General features: G+C 37.3%; 1 protein-coding gene and 2 non-coding genes across 5 annotated transcripts; 2 read left to right on the top strand and 1 right to left on the bottom strand.

Annotated features, from left to right (window-relative positions):
* Positions 1 to 6,810: 6,810 nt before the first annotated feature.
* Positions 6,811 to 17,937, bottom strand: LOC139981072 (RING finger protein 215-like). Of its 3 annotated transcripts, none has more exons than XM_071993228.1 (11): positions 17,571 to 17,937; positions 16,723 to 16,866; positions 16,081 to 16,152; positions 15,214 to 15,299; positions 13,180 to 13,246; positions 12,611 to 12,718; positions 11,874 to 12,179; positions 10,562 to 10,669; positions 9,459 to 9,593; positions 8,900 to 9,002; positions 6,811 to 8,093 (listed from the first exon to the last, which is right to left on the bottom strand). In XM_071993228.1, exons 1-11 carry the CDS (start codon positions 17,787 to 17,789, stop codon positions 8,062 to 8,064), a joined length of 1,380 nt encoding a protein of 459 aa, XP_071849329.1. In that variant the 5' UTR covers positions 17,790 to 17,937; the 3' UTR covers positions 6,811 to 8,061. The 3 variants fall into 3 exon arrangements, with proteins under 3 accessions (XP_071849329.1, XP_071849331.1, XP_071849332.1); XM_071993230.1 differs by having other exon boundaries at positions 11,880 to 12,179; XM_071993231.1 differs by lacking the exon at positions 11,874 to 12,179 and having other exon boundaries at positions 17,571 to 17,931.
* Positions 17,938 to 20,227: 2,290 nt separating this feature from the next.
* Trnai-uau (transfer RNA isoleucine (anticodon UAU)) lies at positions 20,228 to 20,344 on the top strand. Its single transcript has 2 exons — positions 20,228 to 20,265; positions 20,309 to 20,344. It is a non-coding gene; the product is annotated as a tRNA-Ile (tRNA).
* Positions 20,345 to 21,154: 810 nt separating this feature from the next.
* Trnai-uau (transfer RNA isoleucine (anticodon UAU)) lies at positions 21,155 to 21,271 on the top strand. The gene is made up of 2 exons: positions 21,155 to 21,192; positions 21,236 to 21,271. It is a non-coding gene; the product is annotated as a tRNA-Ile (tRNA).
* Positions 21,272 to 21,749: the final 478 nt, after the last annotated feature.

Raw genomic sequence — 21,749 nt, 5'->3', positions numbered from 1 at the left:
TTTAAGGCATTCTTTTTAAAGATATAAGCGAAATATCTTCCAATTTTTACTTTCAACATGTCGGAAGATCGTTTCGGAACCAACGGATGCATTAAAACGGCGGGAAAGCGAGGACAGTGCTGTGCCATAGCTTATGGTTTCATACTAGCCGCACAACTTGGTATGGCGAAAGAGTTATTAAATTCATTTAGTGCAATTCAGATCACATGTATACGTTGCTTAGTCCACCTTTGTTGTATTATATGCTACAGTTCCTGGAACGATACCCAGCGGTATACCGGCTATGATACTTTGTTCTATCTTGTAAGTTCTGTCACAGGTTGTCTCTCGTGGGTTTCTACGTCAGCTACTTTGTACTATCTACAAGTTGGCGACAGTACAGCCCTAGAATTAGGAGCCACCGTGATCTTTACGGCTTTGTTGGGACACTGTTTTCTCTCCGAAAGAGTAAATAAATTAGATTACGTCATTTTGTTGGCTGATGTCATCGGTATCATTTTGATTTGCAAACCAGAGTTTTTGTTCGGAAATAAGTCTGTTATTACCGAAGAGAGTACGCAGACTATTTACGGTTCTTTAATAGCGTTGCTCGCTGGGTTCTTTGTGTCCATATGGTCACTGTTTGTGAAAAAATTGTCTAACAAAGGAACATTGAATCTTATGCTTCTCATGTTTTTTCAAGGGATCGGAGGCGTTCCGATATGCTTGCTATTATCATTCTTTTTCGATAGTTGGACGACACCATCATCAATGAAAGCATGGTTATTGCTAAGTACATTTGGGTTCACCTGTTTGTTACAAGGATTAGTGCAGGCTATAGCTTTGGGCTCAGAGGACGTAAAGACGGTGGCGATTTCTTCAACGATCTCAACAGTACTAACTTATGTAATCCAATTGGCGATATTTCGTGCCAGTTTTGACATTGTCATCACATTTGGAGCTACCATCATCACAGTCACCATGGTTATTATGCACATCATACGATCTCTGCCCGAAGAGCAGTAATCATTGGACAAGCAAAATATAAATTACGGAATCAATATATACTGCCCTTTCTTTGAGAAGTACACTTTCGTGGAAAATAAGAGAAACTGTCCTAAGGACATAAAATGAAGAAATAAATAGCCAAAGTGATATCGACATCAAACGTCGAACATCCAACAAGAGAGATTTTCTAGCAGGTAATACAAAATGACAAACAATCTACAGCATCGTTTGCTATGCTGACGTTAGCATTGCTATATAGATGTAAAAGACATTCTTAAATTTATAAACATTTATTTTGACATTCATGCAGGCGCAGCGGAGACTGGTGGAGGGCAAAGAGAAATATGTCTACACCCAACCCACCCCCATCACTTTGGGAAAACCCCGAAAAGTACTACGCTCTAATCAGCAGCCCCATATGATTTATCACTTTACTTTATTAATTTAAATGAGACAAGCCTGGTTAGTTATGTGTGAAAATAAAAAGTATTCCTATGCGGGTAGTAATGTTAGTACACTAAGGTGGAAAGAACAACTCGAATTAACACATTAACGGACACTCAACCAATATGACATATATACAAAACTACAAACATGAAGATAGGATGCAAATTCATGCGATTAACTCATTTCATCAGATGAAAAGTAGTCGGAACCAGTGTACAACTCAAAGTGGAGTTATTTCTAAGTCTAGAGAAGAAAGGTACAGGAAAACGATCACTGATAACAGAAAGTTGTAGTCTGTGGACGACTTTAAGGAATTCTTTTTAAAGATATACTCGAAAAAGTATCTTCCAAGTTTTACTTTCAACATGTCGGAAGATCGTTACGAAACTAACGGATGCATTAACACGGCGGGCAGCCTCGTTTGTTATGCTGACGTTAGCATTGCTAGATGTAACAGACATCCTTCAATTTAAAAACATACACTTTGACATTCATACAGGCGCAGCGGAGACTGGTGGAGGGCAAAGGGAAACATGTCTACACCCACCTCACCCCCATCACTTTTGGGGAAAATCCCAAAAGTAACCTTTTCTATATATATATAAATATAAAAAAAGGATACTTTACTGTTACTGGATTGTACCTTCTGCCAAAGTTTTCAAATACTAAAAAGTACTCATTCTCGTAAGTGAATGTAGGCTACATTCCTTTTTGTAAACCAGACATGGCCATGATTTTCTAAATCAGTAGTGGGAAGGGGAGCAAGGGTTGGTTTTTCCAGCACTTCTAATTGAAATCAGGCGAAAATTAACTGTCATTTTGAATAAAGTAAGGTGCCACCTTTTGAAAAATCCTCGACAGGGAGTAGTAGCCGGGGGGAACTGGGGGCACGTGCCCCCCCCCCCACACACACACACACAAAGTAGCAAATGTGCCCTAATGGCAAGTACAATGTGCCCCTTTGATGAAGAACTGTCTTTTGGATATCTTAAGCCTTTGTTGATTTTAATATTTTATTTTAGTTATTTATTTTTAGTCTGTACATGCTGTTTTTAAAATGGCATCCCATAACTTTTTGTAGTTCGGTTAACAATTTTAAACTTGCCACAAAAATGAGTAAACCACAAAAGTGTTTATTTGAGGTAAGATAATGAAGCTTATCGAAATTATTCCAGATTTTAAAAAAGGCTTCGAGATGTTTATCTCTGACTTGTAAACGGCTATGGTGGATCCTAAAATCCTTCAAATTGAGGGAAACAGCGAGAAGTAATAAAAATAGCTTGTTTTAAGGAGGTTCATTGATTAAATTTGATTTTCAGTTATCCTTTTCTTAACAGCTTTATATGGTTCAATAATTACTATAAAACGTTAATTACACTGTAGCTTATATTAACTGTTCCATTAGCTTCCATATTGAGGTGTTTCCAGGGTCGTCTAGTGGGATCTGTTTCCAGAAACGTTTGCTTTTGGTTTCGATGATAATCGTAACCTATGTAGTAATGCAGGCGGATGAGTGGACGTGTTTGCGTGTGTGTGTGGGTGCATGTATGGCAAAACATACAAGTGAAGTCATCTTTTTCAAATAACCTAAATGAATCAATGCAATAAATACCATCAATTGTCTAATATTTTTATATTTGTGACAGAATATCAGGTAGTATTTTACTTACATCACTCTTTGGAAAGAAAACAACTTTTGTAAGCGTTTCCTATGGTAATCAACAATGGCTTACTTAAACAATAGAAAGGTAAAGGTATACATCGAATTATAGGGCTATATACGCTCCAATCAGCAGCCGCACATTAATTATCACTTTACTTTATCAATTTAAATGAGACACGCCAGGTCGGTTATGTGTGAAAACACCAACTGCACATAGAGAACACAGTTACTAACTGTAAATCTTAAACTTGTGTACCACAGTAAAAACTGGATCGTGCTATCATTCGGTGACATGTACTATTAGGATGTACTATTCGGTGACATGTACTATTACAGTAAGAACAGGATATGTGTAAAAATCCAACAAATCCAGTTGTTTGGGATTTGTTGGAATAACAATTATCTTCAGTTCTTACTGTAAACCTTACTGTAATCTATGTGTGAATCGGCTGGTAAAAATGTCTTACTATGCGGGTAGTAATGTTTGTACACAAAGCTGCAAACAACAACTCGAATTAACACGACTCAACCAATAAATATATATGAAACATGCAAACATTAAGATAGGTTGAAAATTCATGCGATTAACACATTTCATCAGATGAGAGGTAGTCGGAACCAGTGTACAACTCAAAGTGGAGTTATTTCTAAGTCTAGAGAAGAAAGGTACAGGAAAACGATCACTGATAACAGAAAGTTGTAGTCTGTGGACGACTTTAAGGAATTCTTTTTAAAGATATACTCGAAAAAGTATCTTCCAATTTTTACTTTCAACATGTCGGAAGATCGTTTCGGAACTAACGGATGCATTAAAACGGCGGGAAAGCGAGGACAGTTCTGTGCCATAGCTTATGGTTTCATACTAGCCGCACAACTTAGTATGGCGAAAGAGTTATTAAATTCATTTAGTGCAATTCAGGTCACATTTATACGTTGCTTAGTTCACCTTTGTTGTATTATATGCTACAGTTCCTGGAACGATACCCAGCGGTATACCTGCTATGATACTTTGTTCTATCTAGTATGTTCTGTCACGGGTTGTCTCGCGTGGGTTTCTACGTCAGCTACTTTGTACTTTCTACAAGTTGGCGACAGTACAGCCCTAGAATTAGGAGCTATCGTGATCTTTACGGCTTTGTTGGGACACTGTTTTCTCTCCGAAAGAGTTAATAAATTAGATTACGTCATCTTGTTGTCTGATGTCATCGGTATCATTTTGATTTGCAAACCAGAGTTTTTGTTCGGAAATAAGTCTGTTATTACCGAAGAGAGTACTCAGAATTACGGTTCTTTTATAGCGTTGCTCTCTGGGTTCTTTGTGTCCATACGGTCACTGTTTGTGAAAAAACTGTCTAACAAAGGAACATTGAATCTTATGCTTCTCATGATTTTTCAAGGGATCGGAGGCGTTCCGATATGCTTGCTATTATGATTCTTTTTCGATAGTTGGACGACACCATCATCAATGAAAGCATGGTTATTGCTAAGTATATTTGGGTTCACCTGTTTGTTACAAGGATTAGTGCATGCTATAGCTTTGGGCTCAGAGGACGTAAAGACGGTAGCGATTTCTTCAACGATCTCAACAGTACTAACTTATGTAATCCGATTGGCGATATTTCGTGCCAGTTTTGACATTGTCATCACTTTTGGAGCTACCATCATCACAGTTACCATGGTTATCATGCACATCATACGATCTCTGTCCGATGAGCAGTAATCATTGGACAAGCAAATATAAATTACGGAATCCATATATACTGCCCTTTCTTTGAGAGGTACACTTTCGTGGAAAACTACTAGGAGAAACTGTCCTAAGGACATGAAATGAAGAAATAAATAGCCAAAGTGATATCGACATCAAACGTCGAACATCCAACAACAGAAATTTTCTAGCAGGTTATAGAAAATGGCAATCTACAGCCTCGTTTGCTATGCTGACGTTAGCATTGCTAGATGTAACAGATGCTTTCTAGTCACTTCGCCCAACAACCATTTCGCCCAACTGCCATTTCGCCCAACCAGCCTGGTCATTTCGCCCAACCATGTTGGTCATTTCGCCCAACCAGCCTGGTCAGTTCGCCCAACCAGCATGGTCATTTCGCCCAACCGTGTTGGTCATTTCGCCCAACCGTGTTGGTCATTTCGCCCAACCGTGTTGGTCATTTCGCCCAACCTTACTTTTACTAATATTCAGTCAGAATAATATTACTTTTTCTATTCCACCAGTTCAATTTGATTTATTTTGGTTGAGGTTACTTCGTAATAGGTAAATAAAGTGAGGTCCGCTCGATATCGATCGGAGTCTGAGCAGTTATTTCGGGTATAATGTGAGGATTACACTACTTTAGGCGTTTACGTATACAATGGAAGTTATATTATTATACAAACAAAGGGGAACCGTTGTGGAATAATATAACCATTTCTATTTCACTAATTCAATTTGATTTATTTTGGGTTATATTATTGGTAGTTATATTATTATTATTATTATTATTATTATATGGAAGTTATGTTATTATAAAAACAAAGGAGAATCGGCATGTTTGAGGAACTGAATAGTTGTCTTTTTCTGGAGCATTAAGTGGCCTTTAGAAGAGCCGTTCGCAAATTTGAGGAACTGTAGTTTTCATCTTTCTGGAGGATAGTTCGTATTCTGTAACGTTTCCTTACTAAAGTTATACAAAGAAAAGGACTTCAAGTTTCCTTAATATTCCTTAATATTCGAACGTTTACTATCAAACCTAACCCCCAACACACATGATCGGTCCTCAAGTTTCCTTAATATTCGGTTCGTACCCTGTAACGTTATCAATTCCCGAACGTTTACTTTTCAAGTATCATATTTCATCAAGGTTGGGCGAAATGACCAGGCTGGTTGGGTGAAATGACCAGGCTGGTTGAGCGAAATGACCAGGCTGGTTGGGCGAAATGACCGGGCTGGTTGGGCGAAATGACCAGGCTGGTTGGGCGAAATGGTAAGGTTGGGCGAAATGGCAGTTGGGCGAAATGGTTGTTGGGCGAAGTGTCCTGCTTCCGTAACGGATATCCTTAAATTTATAAACATACATTTTGACATTCATGCAGGCGCAGCGGAGACTGGTGGAGGGCAAAGGGAGACATGTCTACACCCACCCCACCCTCATCACTTTTGGGGAAAATCTGAAAAGTACACTTTTCCATAAATATACAAAAAAAAGGATCCTTTTCTGTTACTGGATTGTACCTTCTCCCGAAGTTTTCAAATACTATAAAAGTACCCTTTTCGTAAGTGAATGTAGGCTACATTTCTTTTGGTAAACCAGAACTGGCCATCATTTTTTAAATCAGTGGGAAGGGGAGAAAGGGTTAGTATTTTCAGCACTTCAAAGTGAAATCAGGTGAAAATTAAGTGTCATTTTGAATAAATCAAGGTGCCACCTTTTGAAAACCCCTTGACGGTCGTCTCCCACACCAAGAGACCTCCCCCAACTTCAATACTCTTCCAACACCCCTGCATTAATGCAACTTGTTACTATAGTTTCTCTTCAAGAGTACTTGATGTTAAAGAGAAGCTAACTCCTATAAATAAACCAGCTGCTCTATTGTGGGACATTTCATGTAATTTTCAGCTGCTTATGAAGAGAATACCGATTACAAATTCTTGACTTTTCTTGACTCATCTGTCCTGATGACACTCACTCTGCTGTCGCCAGATACATAAATAGGAATAATTGCAGTTTTTCGATTTCGATTTATTACTGATAAAACACTGTGAATTATAGAGACATGCAAATTCTAATGATGGAGCTACTGATACCCACATTACGAGACATCTTCATATTTCAACATTGCAAGTCTCACTGCCATCCAATTGTGCATAGCAAACACAAAAACGTTTTTAAAACGTTATTAAAACGTTTCGTCTTTTGTTTTGATAACGTGATTTGTGGTGTAATAAATATGTCACGAAAACGTTCTCAGGCTATCATTTCAAAACATTTTCTTGATAAAACATTAATATAATATTAGTATCTCATAAAAACGTTAAAACGACGTTTTTATAACAATTAACGTTATAAAAACATATTTTAGAGGCTCTTTTAAGAATGTTATGATAAAGTTTTGTGTTTGCTTGAAGTCACATATGAGGTCTGGTAACTCTTCCCTTCAATGAAGTGAAATTTGCTGCTTCCAACTAGAAATAGCATTTGTGTTACCAGTAAGATTTGCATCTCTCTGAATTTTACTGCCACATTTGCTCAATTGCCACATCAAATGCCACATTACTGCCAAATTCAGTTTTAAACAATACTTTTATATGCGCTTTAACATTTCATAATTGTTAAACATTGCAATGATCACTCATACAATAATTTGTCCAAAGATATATAGTATAAATTAAAATATAATTGGCCATGATTTTCTTACTTATATTTAAACCCATGGATATATACAGTATATTTGTAAAACATTAAAACAATGACATACCTACAATGTATTAAAACACATATATAATAAACACATAGATAAAAACATACAAAACCAATATTTTACCCGATAAGATTTGGCTTAGCCAGGACACAGAATTTTTTATTGGCTGAAATTCGGTTACATACAGAAGGAAAGATAGGGAGTCAGTTGGCTGGACAAATGCACCTCCTGGTTATATCAAAGCCATTTTTGCTGTATGCCATGGTACAATAACAAGGTATCATCGACTACTATTTGTGCTCTTCATAAAAGTGTGTTTTATATGGCCTTTTGGTAAGTTACTAACAGTGAAATGACAAATTTGGACCAAGTCTGATTTCATTATGTAGTGCATATGTAACGCTTTTAGTTTCTAAGATACATTGTTAAAGGACAAAAGAAGAGTCAACGACACACCCTTAACACTAAAACAAAATAAACACATAAATAAGTATATATATTCCTAAAGTATATGAAAAGGAAATATTTGTTTGTCTATTGTCCAGTACTTGTTATAAATTACTATAGCAGTGGAACCGCTGATCTGCAATAAAAAGCAGAAAGAAATACATAAACAAAATAACTTATTACAACAGGATAAAAAACTAATTGTGATAAATTCACAAAAGAACAGAAATAGATATCAGGAGAAAATTGGTTCATCATCACAAGTTTTGCAATCTGTCGGCACCATACTTGACCGTTTAACGGAATGATACCAAAAAACCAATATCTATTCCTCTAGCCTGCCAAAATCCCACAAAAAGCATGATAATTAGCAGAAACTGCAGACGTTATGGTGATTAGAGGTTATGAAGTCATGTAGATACAAATTTTGTAATATTTGTGATATTTTATGAATGCATCTGGCAACAGCAGTTAGTGATGTCGTCATGGCAATTGAGCTCAACAATCTTTGTTTATGTACAAATAATTAATCCACTGAAGAAACAAAGTATTATTCTTACAAGCATTGGTTGCATATTGATTAAATTCTACACGAAGAAAACATTGACAAGTCAGCAAACATTCCGAACGAATCATATTTCAGGGACATCTGCTAAGATGAAATGACACACCACCTACCATGTCCTGCTTCCTGAAACAACCATTAAGAGTTAGGAAGAAGTTATCGATCTGCCAGTTTTTTCAAATAACAGTGTAGAATATTTTTCTATGCCATTGTACAAGTGTTACATTTTCTGTCACCGCAATATGCCTTGTATTTAAGCTTTGACGTACATCTCTGATTATATTAATTTATTTCAGAAGATACAATATGGCAGGCAAACATGAATTTTACAATAAGGTGGGGTTAATTATAAATTTGGCAAATTATGGGCAACTTACCGACTATGTCCATCTTACATAAAGGACAAGTCCTTCGCTTGATCAACCAGTCATCAACACATTTACAATGGAAGTGATGGTCACATGGTAACATTCGTATAACCTAATGAGACATGTACAAAGCAAAATCAAAATGGCGGATTTGATGAATATAGATCAATTGGCTCTGAATGGTTGGAAGCCATCAACAATTCTGAAGTCAGACATAGCGATTTAATTAAATTGCCAGCTAAGAAACTTTTCAAAATGTGTCAGGTTACAAAGACAAGTAAACAACAATCTTATTTGTTTTATTGGCCAAGTACATGCCATGAAGACATCAGAGACTACACACTGTGATCTACTTTGCTGGAGTAATGTAGGCATAATCTTGCCAAGATACTCAAGGTATATCCAATCCGTTATATCTAGCCCATAGGGAACAATATAATGAGATCCGATATTCAACTTTTCAGTGAGGACTATTTTAATCTTCCTTTGTGAATTTTGCTTTGTTTCCAGTCAGAATGGCTATAAACAGTAACGAAATGCAAAGAAAATGTCTTTTGAGCGAATGTACCTGTCCTTTGCTGAACTCATCAAGACAAATAGCGCAATTGTCAGATTCCTGGGAGGTTAAACTCCCCTTCTTCTTCTTGTACTTCCTTGTTGGCATCTTAGACACAGATAGTTTTGCAAGTCTCTGCAAAGAATCCTTAAACAAAGTGAGAGAAACGTTGATAAAAATTAAGGTCACTAAACGACCACAGGGGCTTTCGATATAAAGGGTTAAAGTGTTGTGGTAATATGATACAGTAACAGTAGCAGTCATTATGCCCCTCTCCGACTCTCTCCCCTTTTCAAATTTGCAGCTTATTTTGTTTTTTAGAGAGCTTGGTATAAACTTTACTCAGTCTCAAAAGAGGGGAACTCGCAAGTTATTGTGGCGCAGAGTATGTCATGAACATACCAGCTTAACGCTAGGAAGAAAACATTTCCTAAGTGAAGAAATGTTTTTCTGAACAGTTGTTGTTTACAAAACTGGCTGCGCCTAAAATAAACATATTTCGGTGTGATAACCAAAATTATGGGCTCATGTTCAAATCGAACAGAGAAAAGAGAGCATTAATGACACATGTTAAAGGGATATTATGCATACACCGCTCGCATTCATACTAATATTAATAATGAGATGTATCTTTGTTACGGTACCAATTGGTTCACTGCAAATAAGTTACATCTGAATGCAACTAAGCTGAAGTACTGCTATTTTATTCCACCCATTGAGAAACAACATTAAGATTAATGAAATAATTTATAAAGATATCTAGGTTAAAACTACATATTTTTAGAGCAGCTGAGAGTCACAAGAAATGACAGAGTCAACATGTGCTTATGTGTCTGTGGGTTACTGTAGATATGCAAGGCAAGCTGATGTGCCCACAAAATTAGTCTATAGGGATTGTTTGTTTTTTTTACATATTACTGAGAACAGTTCATGATAAATAATCTAGTGATTCCTTCCCTACAAACCACAGAAGATAATTAGTCAGTCCTTGACAAGCATCTCCGGGAACATAACGTAACTTTTGAGAAAAACATTGTCTCACCGATGGTGTTGTTAATGAATGGGATTTTATTTCTAAAAGCATGACGAAAGATTTTCATCTTGAAAATACTAACCTCTACATCTTCTAATCGTTGAGGTCGTCTGGTCTTTTTGAAAGTGAGTATGACATACACTGATACAATGAGAGAAAACACATACTGCCATATAGTACTAAAGGAGATCTGTAGAGACAGAGTGTGGAGAAGAAAAAAGTCACATGCCATTAAAGAAACTCCTCCAGGAACACAAGCCAAGTAGGGTACTTAGATCAGGCAAACAACACATGCTATTTGAACCTTCTGTATGCACTTCCGTCTATGGTGACTGCTGCTTTGCAAAACAAGGTCCAAAACTCTGGGACAGTCTCCCCTTACATTTAAAACCAAACCAGGATTTTGTCAACTTTTCAGAAGAGACTCTCAAGTCGTTCTTATTCCTAAACGCTTATGCCATGTTGTAAACTCATGTTTTGATGACTGTCATATTTCTGATACTGTGTACCTGCTTCTACAGCGATTCTGAGCAACATCCAACTGGATAAAAGTGCTCTACCAATCAATATATTTTATTATTATTATTATTATTATTATTAACGAATAATGCATTACAATTATTAAAATAGTTGCAGTGGTACTTCTGTTTGCTTTTGTAACTTTCTCAGACTGCATTGGTTGCTCCTTCTTGGGAATGAAATACAGACTTTTACAGAGGTAACCACCTAATTACCAATAAATTATGTTTTTATTTTGTTAATTTAGAAGAATCATATCATATTGCATCTTTATAAAGAATTTACATAAAAGCAGTTTGTCAAAAAAAAAGCAATATCACACCTTATGAAGTTACTTGGCTGCAAAACTAAGAAGGCATACTGTACTTGTCATCTTATAATAACCAATGCAAACTAAATCCTGATCAATGCATACCATGTAATTTGAGTGATTCCTTTTTAATTATACACACTGAAATTAATACTAAATACTAAAATAATAACTAAATGTGATACAAATGTTGCATGAGAATAATATATGTGATTTCCAGGCTGCAGACAGGGTCAGATATTATGGGGAAGGAGGACGGGGGAAGGAGAAGGGGACTCCAATGATGATTATTCATGTTAGGAGATATATTCATGTAAAATGATTCTTTAACATTGCTGTCAGTGTATTGAGAGTACTTACTTGTTGCAGAGGTTTGTAACACATAGTCGTTTTATCTCTCACAAACCAAAAAAACACATGTTTGTCAGACTTTAACATATCTTGCTTGTTTGATGAATTTTGATATTAATCTCAATAACAATGAGAGGTTGTTAGTAATCTTGTTAAGTTTTCTATGAATGGGATGGATGAGTGTCCAATAGGGGTAGTGTCTGAATGAGCTTACACGTACGCGATCACCTCCCCCTCCGTAACAGACAACGCTACGCCATGGAACGTCGTTTTCAACGCCACCTTTCAAAACACACGATCTTGCAGATCCCATTAGGGGAGCATCTTGTTCTAAATGTAAGCTGTCCCCAATAAATTCAGGCTGTGCACCTCTGGACTGCTCCGTAGTGTACTTCAGTCGTGAATGGTCTGTTTTTTTAGAGTCGTGTACCCCGTTTGACGTCTCTTGTCTTCGTAGAGGGGTATTTTGATCACCAGGCGAACAAGTCCTGGGTGCACTTACAAGCTCATCCATTCTTTTCTATGGCGAAGATTCAATAACAGTGGACTAACGGTCAAAGTAATTCAAATAAATGTCCTTTGCTAATTTTCTTTGTGTGCTGAGAAGTTGTGCAAGAGTTATTATATTATTATACTATTATACAAAAAAAGGTTATTGGAGAGAATTATATTGGGGAAACTATTTATATCCTACTTGATGTTTTAATGGTTAAAGGGACAGGGGGTGGAAGGGAACTATTTCTTTCCTCCTTCAGATGACATGAATATGCATTTATCGGCTACCCTTCAAATCCATAGTTGCACATCATTAGCTATGTACAGTAAATATCTTAAAGCATCCTTATTATGCCTACACAAATGAAAAGCTCATTTTAAAAAAAATCCCGTCTTTATCAACTGCAACTTTGTTACCATCTGCAGACAAGATAAATTCAAATATCATAAACTTACCGGCGATGTAAATGGATTTACTCCGAGACAGACTGTTCCTTCCCATTCTCGATGAGTCCCACCGATAGACTTTCCACAAGTCGACCACAACGTGAGTTTTGGTACGCTCTGTGACAAGGAGAAAATACTGTATTTTACGAACAACTGATGAAACGAACAGGAAAGTTGAAAGATGAATGAAATTCTGTTACTCTTTGAAAGAATGAAATACAAATGGATTGCACTGCGAGAGGTTATTCGAGGAGAGATTTTCCAGCAGTATCCACGTGCTAGTCATCATCAGAAACTAAAGCACTTACAGATTGTATGTAACTGTACATTCTTGCATAGTTTAATAAACAGACTGTGAAACGAGAAATGATTAAGTTATCAGTCTTTTTGGTCATTTCACAATACACTCTTCCTTTACTGTAGTGTTTGACACTATTCCCAAAGGAAACCTTGTAGTCAATGTTGACTTGTCTTTTAAGTTTACAAAGAAATACAGGAACTCTGTAAACTATTTTCCTAAAACATGTGAATGACTTGACAAAGGAACATTTGACTCTTTAGGAAACATTTCAACTTACCACAACTGCAGGACTCTCGTCTTTCTTCCGACGGATTGGTTTGATGATGGCCTTCTTGGAATGAGTACTGTTTGTCAAAGCAATAAAAAAAACATGAATATCAGACAAAAAAGGCACATGAGGGGATTGTATGTTCAAAGGACATTGCCTTTTGTTTACTAAGAAATCAACTTTGAAATATAGGGTTCAAGAAATGACAGTGGCAGAGTAAATGGAAAGCAGGGCACGAACATTGATGTTTCACCTGATGGGGCCAATATCAGTTTCCAGGGACCTCAAATTTTTTGATTATCTGTGGAGAAATTTCATGCTGGTTTGGCACTATTTCTAACTGCCAAATTGTCACCAGCATTAATAAAAATCACCATTTCCATTGATTATACTTAATGTTCAGTCCTGGTAGTAAAATGTAATATAATACCTGGATGCTAGATCGGAAAATATTGAAAATTTGAAGAAAAAAAACAGATTTAAGTCTAGGCTAAAGGGCGACACTAATAAAATTTTGTCGAGTCCCAAATGGCTACTCACTGTCTTGGGAATCACAAGTATAGCCTCATTAAATACAACGATATTTAAAAGTATCGTAAGTATACGGTGACCGTTCTTTTGATATATAAATATTCTTTTGGATGTGTCAAAGTTTTGTGACTTTAACAGACTATACTTTTAGTTGCAGGTTTAATAAAGCCTAGATAAGCATTATAAAGTTTCCCAAATAATGTTTCTTATGAACAATCTTAAGAATCCCGGAATACTGGATTGCTCGAACAAAACTGTGTGGACGGTTAGGCCTAATACCAGACCATTTTCAAGCCTTGGTGGGATGACCCACCATTATGTACATCTTGCCAATGGGGCTCTCGTGTCTCTACAAAGGGTACTGGCATAACGGTCCTAATGCAGGCGATCTATATTGTTACAGATATCTGAATCAAAGTATTTCAAGACCACATGAAAGCTCTCACAATCGTGCGAACATGCCGGGTGAACCCGCATACAGACGTGCTGGGTGATTTATAAACTACTTTATAAACTAGTCAAGGTTTACACCGGTGCAGTTTGGCCGGACGAAAAAAAAGGTGCTTACGATAACAAAAGTGCTTAAGACGCTAAAAACGCTTAAAAAAGAGCTTCAAACATAGTGCTTAAAACGATTAGTCTGACTTGAAAACTTCCAAAACACGTTTCAGAAGATCACCGTTTCGATAATTACAGATGAAATCGATGCTACTAGTTATCAACTCACAGTGCCGTTTTGATCTGCAATAAAAGACCGAAACTTTTCAACTTTTGCGGAAAATAGATAGGACCGACATACATATAGATATATCGTGGCCCTTTGTTGATTTGGGGCATGGCTGGACTGCCCGACAAGTTGCTAATTTTTTTATGAGGTTGGCAGTGATCTTTAAGAATACCACAATGTGTGATATGGCTGACAGTTGCATTCATTACTGAAGACAACGTATCAGAAATCACCCACTACATGACTTAGTGTTTACAAATGCTACGAGCATATTTACTTGTTGGAACCCATTTACAAACAACAGCCGGACTTGATGGAGGGAATAGGGCAGAAATCAAGGGTAGCATACTTGACAGCTTGAGGGGCCATGGAATTGAAGGTGAGAGGCTCTACATATTCATCAATTGCAAATACTATAACTTTTGTTCACAACTATCCCCCCAAAATGCAGCCCCCCAACCAAAAATGTTTGTGAAAATTCAGGCAATATGCTGAAAAGTTTTCGGGCCCTACTGAAAGAAAATTAATTTGCAATGTGTTTTTCAATGGTTAGACTGATATAATTATTATCATTATTATTGTAACGACTTTGCCAATAATTATAACCAATATGGAGGGGTAATGACACGGAAAATGATTGTATGTTATTGGCATGTGATGTAGTAACCGATGCATGCCTATATGATATGCATATTAACTAGCTGAACGCGCGCTCTTTTGGTTATATTTTTCGGGAAAGTGGTTAAAATATGACATAAAGAGTTGAAAAAGACAAGAGAACCAACCTCTTGATTTCCTTCTTTACTAGTTCAACATTTTGCTTGGAGGAAACCTTAACGATGGGCTTAGAAAAGGTTTGGGAACCATCCAGCTGTAGGAAAAGGATTGAAAGATTCTCTCTGTTACTTTTATAGAAATTTGTAACATTTCACATCTTTGACAAATGTTTCAAAACAAACAATAAGGACAAACCTAGCACATAAAAAGTTTCAATTGAAAGCAAAAGTCAAAAGAACTTACTGCAGCGTTTCTTAACCTGGGGTGTACCCCTATGGAGGTGTGAGGCAGGATAACAGGGGGTGCAAAGATATAGGCACAAAAAAACTTTCCTGAAAGAATACTGTAAGTTCATCCAAAGTTAGAAAAGTATGTACAACCTTTTTTTTATCAATTGTTGAGGGATTCGCATAGTAGAACAAGAAACACTTAAGAAACACAAGTTCCCCCTCCCTCCCACTTGACCACAACAACCAGTAAACTACCACAATAAATAAATATTAGGCAATAAATAAATAAAATAAATACAAATTGGATTCATTAAATAAAAAACATAAACCTATGAGGACTTTATTGCAGAAATCTTGTAACTACCAGCAACATTAATTAGCTCATTAAATATTTGGTATGTTCACCATTTTGTCTTTGCCAGGAAATATTTAACGTGCATGAAAAATGTTGTGCTTGTATATTAACAACTACAAATGAAGAACAAATGTTGCGTCAAATGTTCTGATAACGACAGAGTCAGTACCATATGTATACCATTGTACACATGTAAATACAATTCCACTGTTACTAATTATGTAGCATTTGGAAGTTCAAATTAAATTCCCTACATACTGCCGTAGAAGGTTCTGCTGCCCTTGACGTACCTCTTTAAGGATAGAGGGATTCAACGCAAGTACCACCAGAGCTGAACAACCTAGCAGCATTACTTGCTTCACCTGGAACAACAGAAAGTAAAAATACACTTTAGTAATAAGAAGATGAATCCTGGTGGACAAACAAACAATCTCATTTTATTCAGGTCATTCAATAAAACAAAGAGTTTCTTTTTTTCTTAATTGATCCCTATGCCATCTACCTGAAAGGGTGTGAAGACTCGCGCAAAACAAACGTCTAATGCCGGTAATCTGACCTAGTTTCAAAGGAGGTGTAACAGAAGTGTTAGACACCACCATCGATCCGAGAAAATACACACACACAGCTTGCTACCATCGGTAATTAGACACTACTGTACAGTCAGTACATACAGCTGCAGTCAATACCCACAGCACAGTGTACAAACAATACAGCGATGGACATCTCAGGTCCAGCTAAAGATAACAAGGTATCACGTTTCATTAATGTGCTGTCTGCATTTTGTAGCTACATGAACAAAACGTCACTTGCAAGCAACGGAAAGTTAACTTTTTCAGATGGCCGCACGCAGTCTGGGGCGAGTCTTTAATGCCTTTAACTTCCCTTTGGTCTTTCTTTATTTCCAAAGGCCCCACCAAAAATGTCAACCTAACCTGATCTAATATGGTACATGTGGTTGACTGGGAGGGTTCTTTGTGGTTCTTGGACTCATCCACTTCAGGCAAGAAGAGAATACCTATGGGTTCTTCATCTGGGAGAATTGAATGAACAAACTTCTTGGTACAGTTTCCTGTAACCTGTAAAACAAAACAAGATATAATTTGAAACCAAATGACTGACTCTCCTCAAGTCAAGTGCAAGTTCAAAAGCATTCATACTAAGAAGTTCACTGGGTATAAATTTCCTTGTTCTGGACAGTTTTAATACAATACCCTTCCAGAAGTAGACTTAATTGTCTTAAACCAAATTAGTTTACTCCATTCAGAGATTTTCAAAATGGAAAGTGATTCTCAGTCAATTATATTTTGTACATCCATCCATCACATTCTGTACAGGTCCTTTTATTGCTCCCAAGAAATATATGAAAGATAGGCCAATCATATGGCTTCTGAACTATGAGTAATGTTCAATTTAATACTAATAGGCCTAGGCCTACCAGTACAATTAGATTTGGCACTTACCAACTCATACTCACAAACAAGTGTATAAAAGTTAACTTGCCTACGCCATATATCATATGTTTGCCATTCCAAAAATCCTAGGCTTATGGTATGGTCCTTGGCCTTAGGCTGATGGCTTGCCTCACATTGTAGCCTAGCTCTAGGCCCTACATACAGTAGGTATAGACCCTGTTCTGCATTCATGATACAGTAACCAAGTTAGGCATAGGGCCTAATATTAATATATTGGGCTATTTGGTGACCTTGAAGGTCTCGCACAAGCCCAGTCTAAACCTTAAGGGCAAAAATAAATAAACAGAACGATGTTTACATAAATATACCTCATGAAGAATTCCAGTCACGACTGTATCTCCAGCACCCAGGGTAGAATATTGGCCTAACACACCTTCACCAGATGCCAGTACTTGCACCATAGCATCCCGATCACCGGTAACTACGTGGATTCCAATTGAGAGAAGCACCATCCATGCAAACACCGAACGATCAATATCAATTCGAAACCATGAAATCTTGCTCAATCGGAAGGCAGGGGTCATCATGAAAGGAAAGGCAGACACCAGTGCCTACATGCAAGACAATTTATTCATTCCTTTCAAATAGGGACACAATTAAATGTCTATGACAGTATAGGCTAGCAGTACTATACTGTACTATACTACTGTACTCGTATAACATGCATACACAACAACACTGTTTATGTTGTTGTTGAAACCCTCGATATTTGTGACATATGTACGGAAGCGTAGAAGACACATTGCATTGACGAGTTACCAACTTGACAAAACGACAATTATCTGCAAATTGACGAGTTGACGAGATGGTAACGTGACAAAACTCAGAAAATTGACGTTTTGACGAGATAACGGATTCAGAAAATTTATGCATTGACGAGATCCGTTATCTCGTCAAAACGACAATTTTCTGAATTTTGTCATCTTGTCGAGATGGTAGTAACTGTGCAACTCGTCAATTTGCAGAAAATTGCTGCATTGACGAGATCCGTTATCTCGTCAAAACGTCAATTTTCTGAATTTTGTCATCTTGTCGAGATAGTAGTAAGTGTGCAACTCGTCAATTTGCAGAAAATTGCTGCATTGACGAGATCCGTTAACTCGTCAAAACGTCAATTTTCTGAATTTTGTCAACTTGTCGAGATGGTAGTAAGTGTGCAACTCGTCAATTTGCAGGAAATTGCTGCATTGACGAGATCCGTTATCTCGTCAAAACGTCAATTTTTGAATTTTGTCACGTTATCATCTCGACAACTTGTCAATTTGCAGAAAATTGTCGTTTTGTCAAGTTGGTAACTCGTCAATGCAATGTCCCTTCTACGCTTCCGTACAGATGTGACCAAAATGGGGACATACGAATACACCGGAAAAAAGAAAATGCTATGGACAGGGAGCGTCGGCGGAAGCCAGCTCGGGACCCAGGCGTGTTGCCAAGGGGGGGGGGGCGAAAGGGGGCGACTGCCCCCACCCCTTTGAGCTTATTTTTGTGTTTTTTTATGATATCGCTAGTAATTTCAAAATAAAAAATGCTTAGATGCAACTAACAAGGCCTGGGAAGTGCCATTTCCAGCGATCTGGGAGGCATTTTCGGCCAAAATTTCCTTGTACGCTTCGCGCCATCTCTTGGTGGCGCTACGCTTAGATAGTTTTCCTACAGACTTCGCCCTCCCTTGGAAAATTCCTTGCTACGTCCCTGTCGGGACCCGGGGTCAATAGTGTTACCAGGGCCCCCTTTGTGCACCTTGCATATATCTCATATTTCAAAGGTCCCTGCTATATTTCCCCAGGCCCCAAAATTTGACCCATGTCACGACGTGGAGATCAAAGTGGCCGGCTGATCTAGGCTAAGTAGCAAACTATAATGACTCGATATATAAGGAAAAGTGGAAGATAATACAGTTATTTACGCCGGAGACAATGTATGCAAATTTCATCCTTTGGCTTTACACTTGGTCATACGGAAGTATACACCGCAAGAAAATGGTAGAATATAAACTTTCCTATATCATCGAAGATACGCAACAGAAATTGTCACGATAGCATCGATACATTACTCAACTTAACAGTACCATTATGATACTGTGAATTATATCACATGTGCATGTATAAATGTGAAGAGGCAAACCGTTCAATGGCACATAGCTGCAATTCCCTTTAAAGGTATGCTATGGTTTGTTTATTATCAGCACAAAATATCAGTACAGCATCAAATCAAGCGAAGCCAATTAGGCAAACTGGCATATCATCGTGTAGAGATACAAACAATGAATAATTTGATTCTGAACTTGAAAATCTGGTTCCAATGTGTCTAAGTAGGAGAGAAGAGCTTCCTTCCCATTTTATGTATCCGCACCTTAAGAATACCGAGCTCTGTGCCAAAGATGACGTACGTTAGCATATACCATCATCATGCATGTTATCAGTAGCATATGCAATTTAGTCATAAACGAATCAATTGGCTGAGTGCACAACGATAATGTACTGAATTGAGAACAATCCATGATACCATCCCGGTTTCATGCAAATTTTCCAATGTGATGAGAACGTTTTCAAGGCAACATTGTATGACTCCCCCTAAGATGCAACTAACAAGGCATGGGAAGTGCCATTTCCGGCGATCTGGGAGGCATTTACAGCCAAAATTTTCTTGTACGTTTCGCGCCAACCATGGTGGCGCTACGCTTAGATAGTTTGCAATGTCGAATCTACAGTTTCGCCCCTCCCTTGGCAAATTCCTGGCTAAGCGCCTGCCCCCCCCCCTTCTCCTGCCCCTCTGTCTTTTCTCTTCAAAGTATAGATGCTCTATTAAAAATTTTATTTTATATCTATTCGAAAGATCAGTTGCATTCATACATCATTTCCTTTTTGTTAAACATCTGTTCCGTAATCCTAAAACCGGCTATACGCGACTTAATGTATTTGTGGGTTAGGACAGTAAATTGTGGGATGATTTACTCATTCGAAGTTCCCCAGTAGCACAGTCGGTTAGCGCGTCGTACTTATAAACAGTACCTCGACGAGTTATAAAGACTCGCACTGTTTGAGTCATGCGAAGGTCGGGAGTTCGATCCTCCCCTGGGGAACCTTTTTTTTTCTTTTTCTTTTTTGCTCTTTGGAATGACATTTTCTTTTTGCTCTTTGGAAAGACATTTTTACCAACCCATATAGAGTATTCCTCCGAATAAGTTACGCAAAAAGTACTTATAAAGACCTAACTTCTAAATCTTAATATTTCTAACAATTCTACATCTATTCCTCATAACGAACTGTCGTAGTCAACAATCTTAATTATTTCTGGTGGCGGACCGCAACCTCCCCCCCCCCCCCCCATCTTCTTATCGATCGGGTTCAATGCGTACACAATGGAATACACCCTTCATTTGCCTTTGGCCCTTCTATAAAAGTTCAGCTTCCTAGCAAATTCAGTCTGGGAAAATTACAATTAATTCTCTCACCCCCACCCCAACCCCCCCCCCCAATGAAGTCCCGTGTGCACGCCACCGGTATTCCTCACATCAAGCCTTTATAACTGATCGAATTCATATCTATATCTCTATAGATTTTTTAAGTCGTCAAATAAACGCGAAGTATGGCTATACATTAATTATTACATACACATTTCGTGAACCAGACACACATATTTTTCTCACAAATAGTTTGACGTTGTTTTCCTTACTTTGCAGAACCTTAAGTCGTGCATACCTGCATTGTTAACTATCAATAATAGCATCGAACATTTGCGCGGTAAATAAAGAAGAAAGTAAGAAACCTCGATGTAAACAATTACCGGTATTTATACCGGTACTTAAATTTAAGTAGCTTACAATGTTTTCGTGTCACAGAGACAAGTCTATTGTGAATTAAAGCTATGTGGACCATTTGTTAAATGTCCGTCCCCAGTAGCACAGTCGGTTAGCGCGTCGTACTTATAAACAGTATCACGACGAGTTATAAAGACTCGCACTGTTTGAGCCATGCGAAGGTCGGGAGTTCGATCCTCCCCTGGGGAACCTTTTACGTCCCTATCCACTTTTTTTCATTAGGTCTTTTTTCTCAACTAGTAAACACGTTATTTGTTTTTTTAATTGTCAATGTTTGTAAATATTTTAATGTTTATACATGTTGAAAAAATATTTCATGCGAATGTTTATCAATGAAATAAAATTAAATAAATGTCTTAATTAAACACCGAAATCTTGTAAGAGAAAAAAATAACAGAAGGAAAATACCAAAATAATAATTGTGCGAATGTGTTGCATATTATGTAACATATAAGTTCGCTTTAATTTCTAGTTATTTTCAATTTGTTTTAATATTGTTTATTTGAAACTTTTATATATGTATAAGTGATTTGTTGAATGCCCATTGTCATATAAAGTAAAAGAAAAGTGTTTTTTTTTTTGCGGATTGACTTTCTCCTTATTAATATATTTTGTCGGCTTGTCGTTATTGGTATTGAAGAAATTCAATAAACCTAAACAGATAATT

Source organism: Apostichopus japonicus, chromosome 15 (genome assembly GCF_037975245.1).
Source record: "Apostichopus japonicus isolate 1M-3 chromosome 15, ASM3797524v1, whole genome shotgun sequence".
Lineage (NCBI taxonomy): Eukaryota > Metazoa > Echinodermata > Holothuroidea > Aspidochirotida > Stichopodidae > Apostichopus > Apostichopus japonicus.
This window is presented reverse-complemented; position numbering and strand designations above follow the sequence as displayed.

Excerpts from the sequence above, each read along its gene's own strand:
- LOC139981072 (XM_071993228.1), bottom strand. The coding sequence starts at position 17,789 with ATGATGACCCCTGCCTTCCGATTGAGCAAGATTTCATGGTTTCGAATT. Across the intron at positions 13,247-15,213 it reads GTAAAGAAGGAAATCAAGAG|TACTCATTCCAAGAAGGCCA; the intron begins GTTGGTTCTCTT and ends TTTGACAAACAG. Across the intron at positions 8,094-8,899 it reads ATGTAAGATGGACATAGTCG|ATCAGCGGTTCCACTGCTAT; the intron begins GTAAGTTGCCCA and ends TTTTTATTGCAG.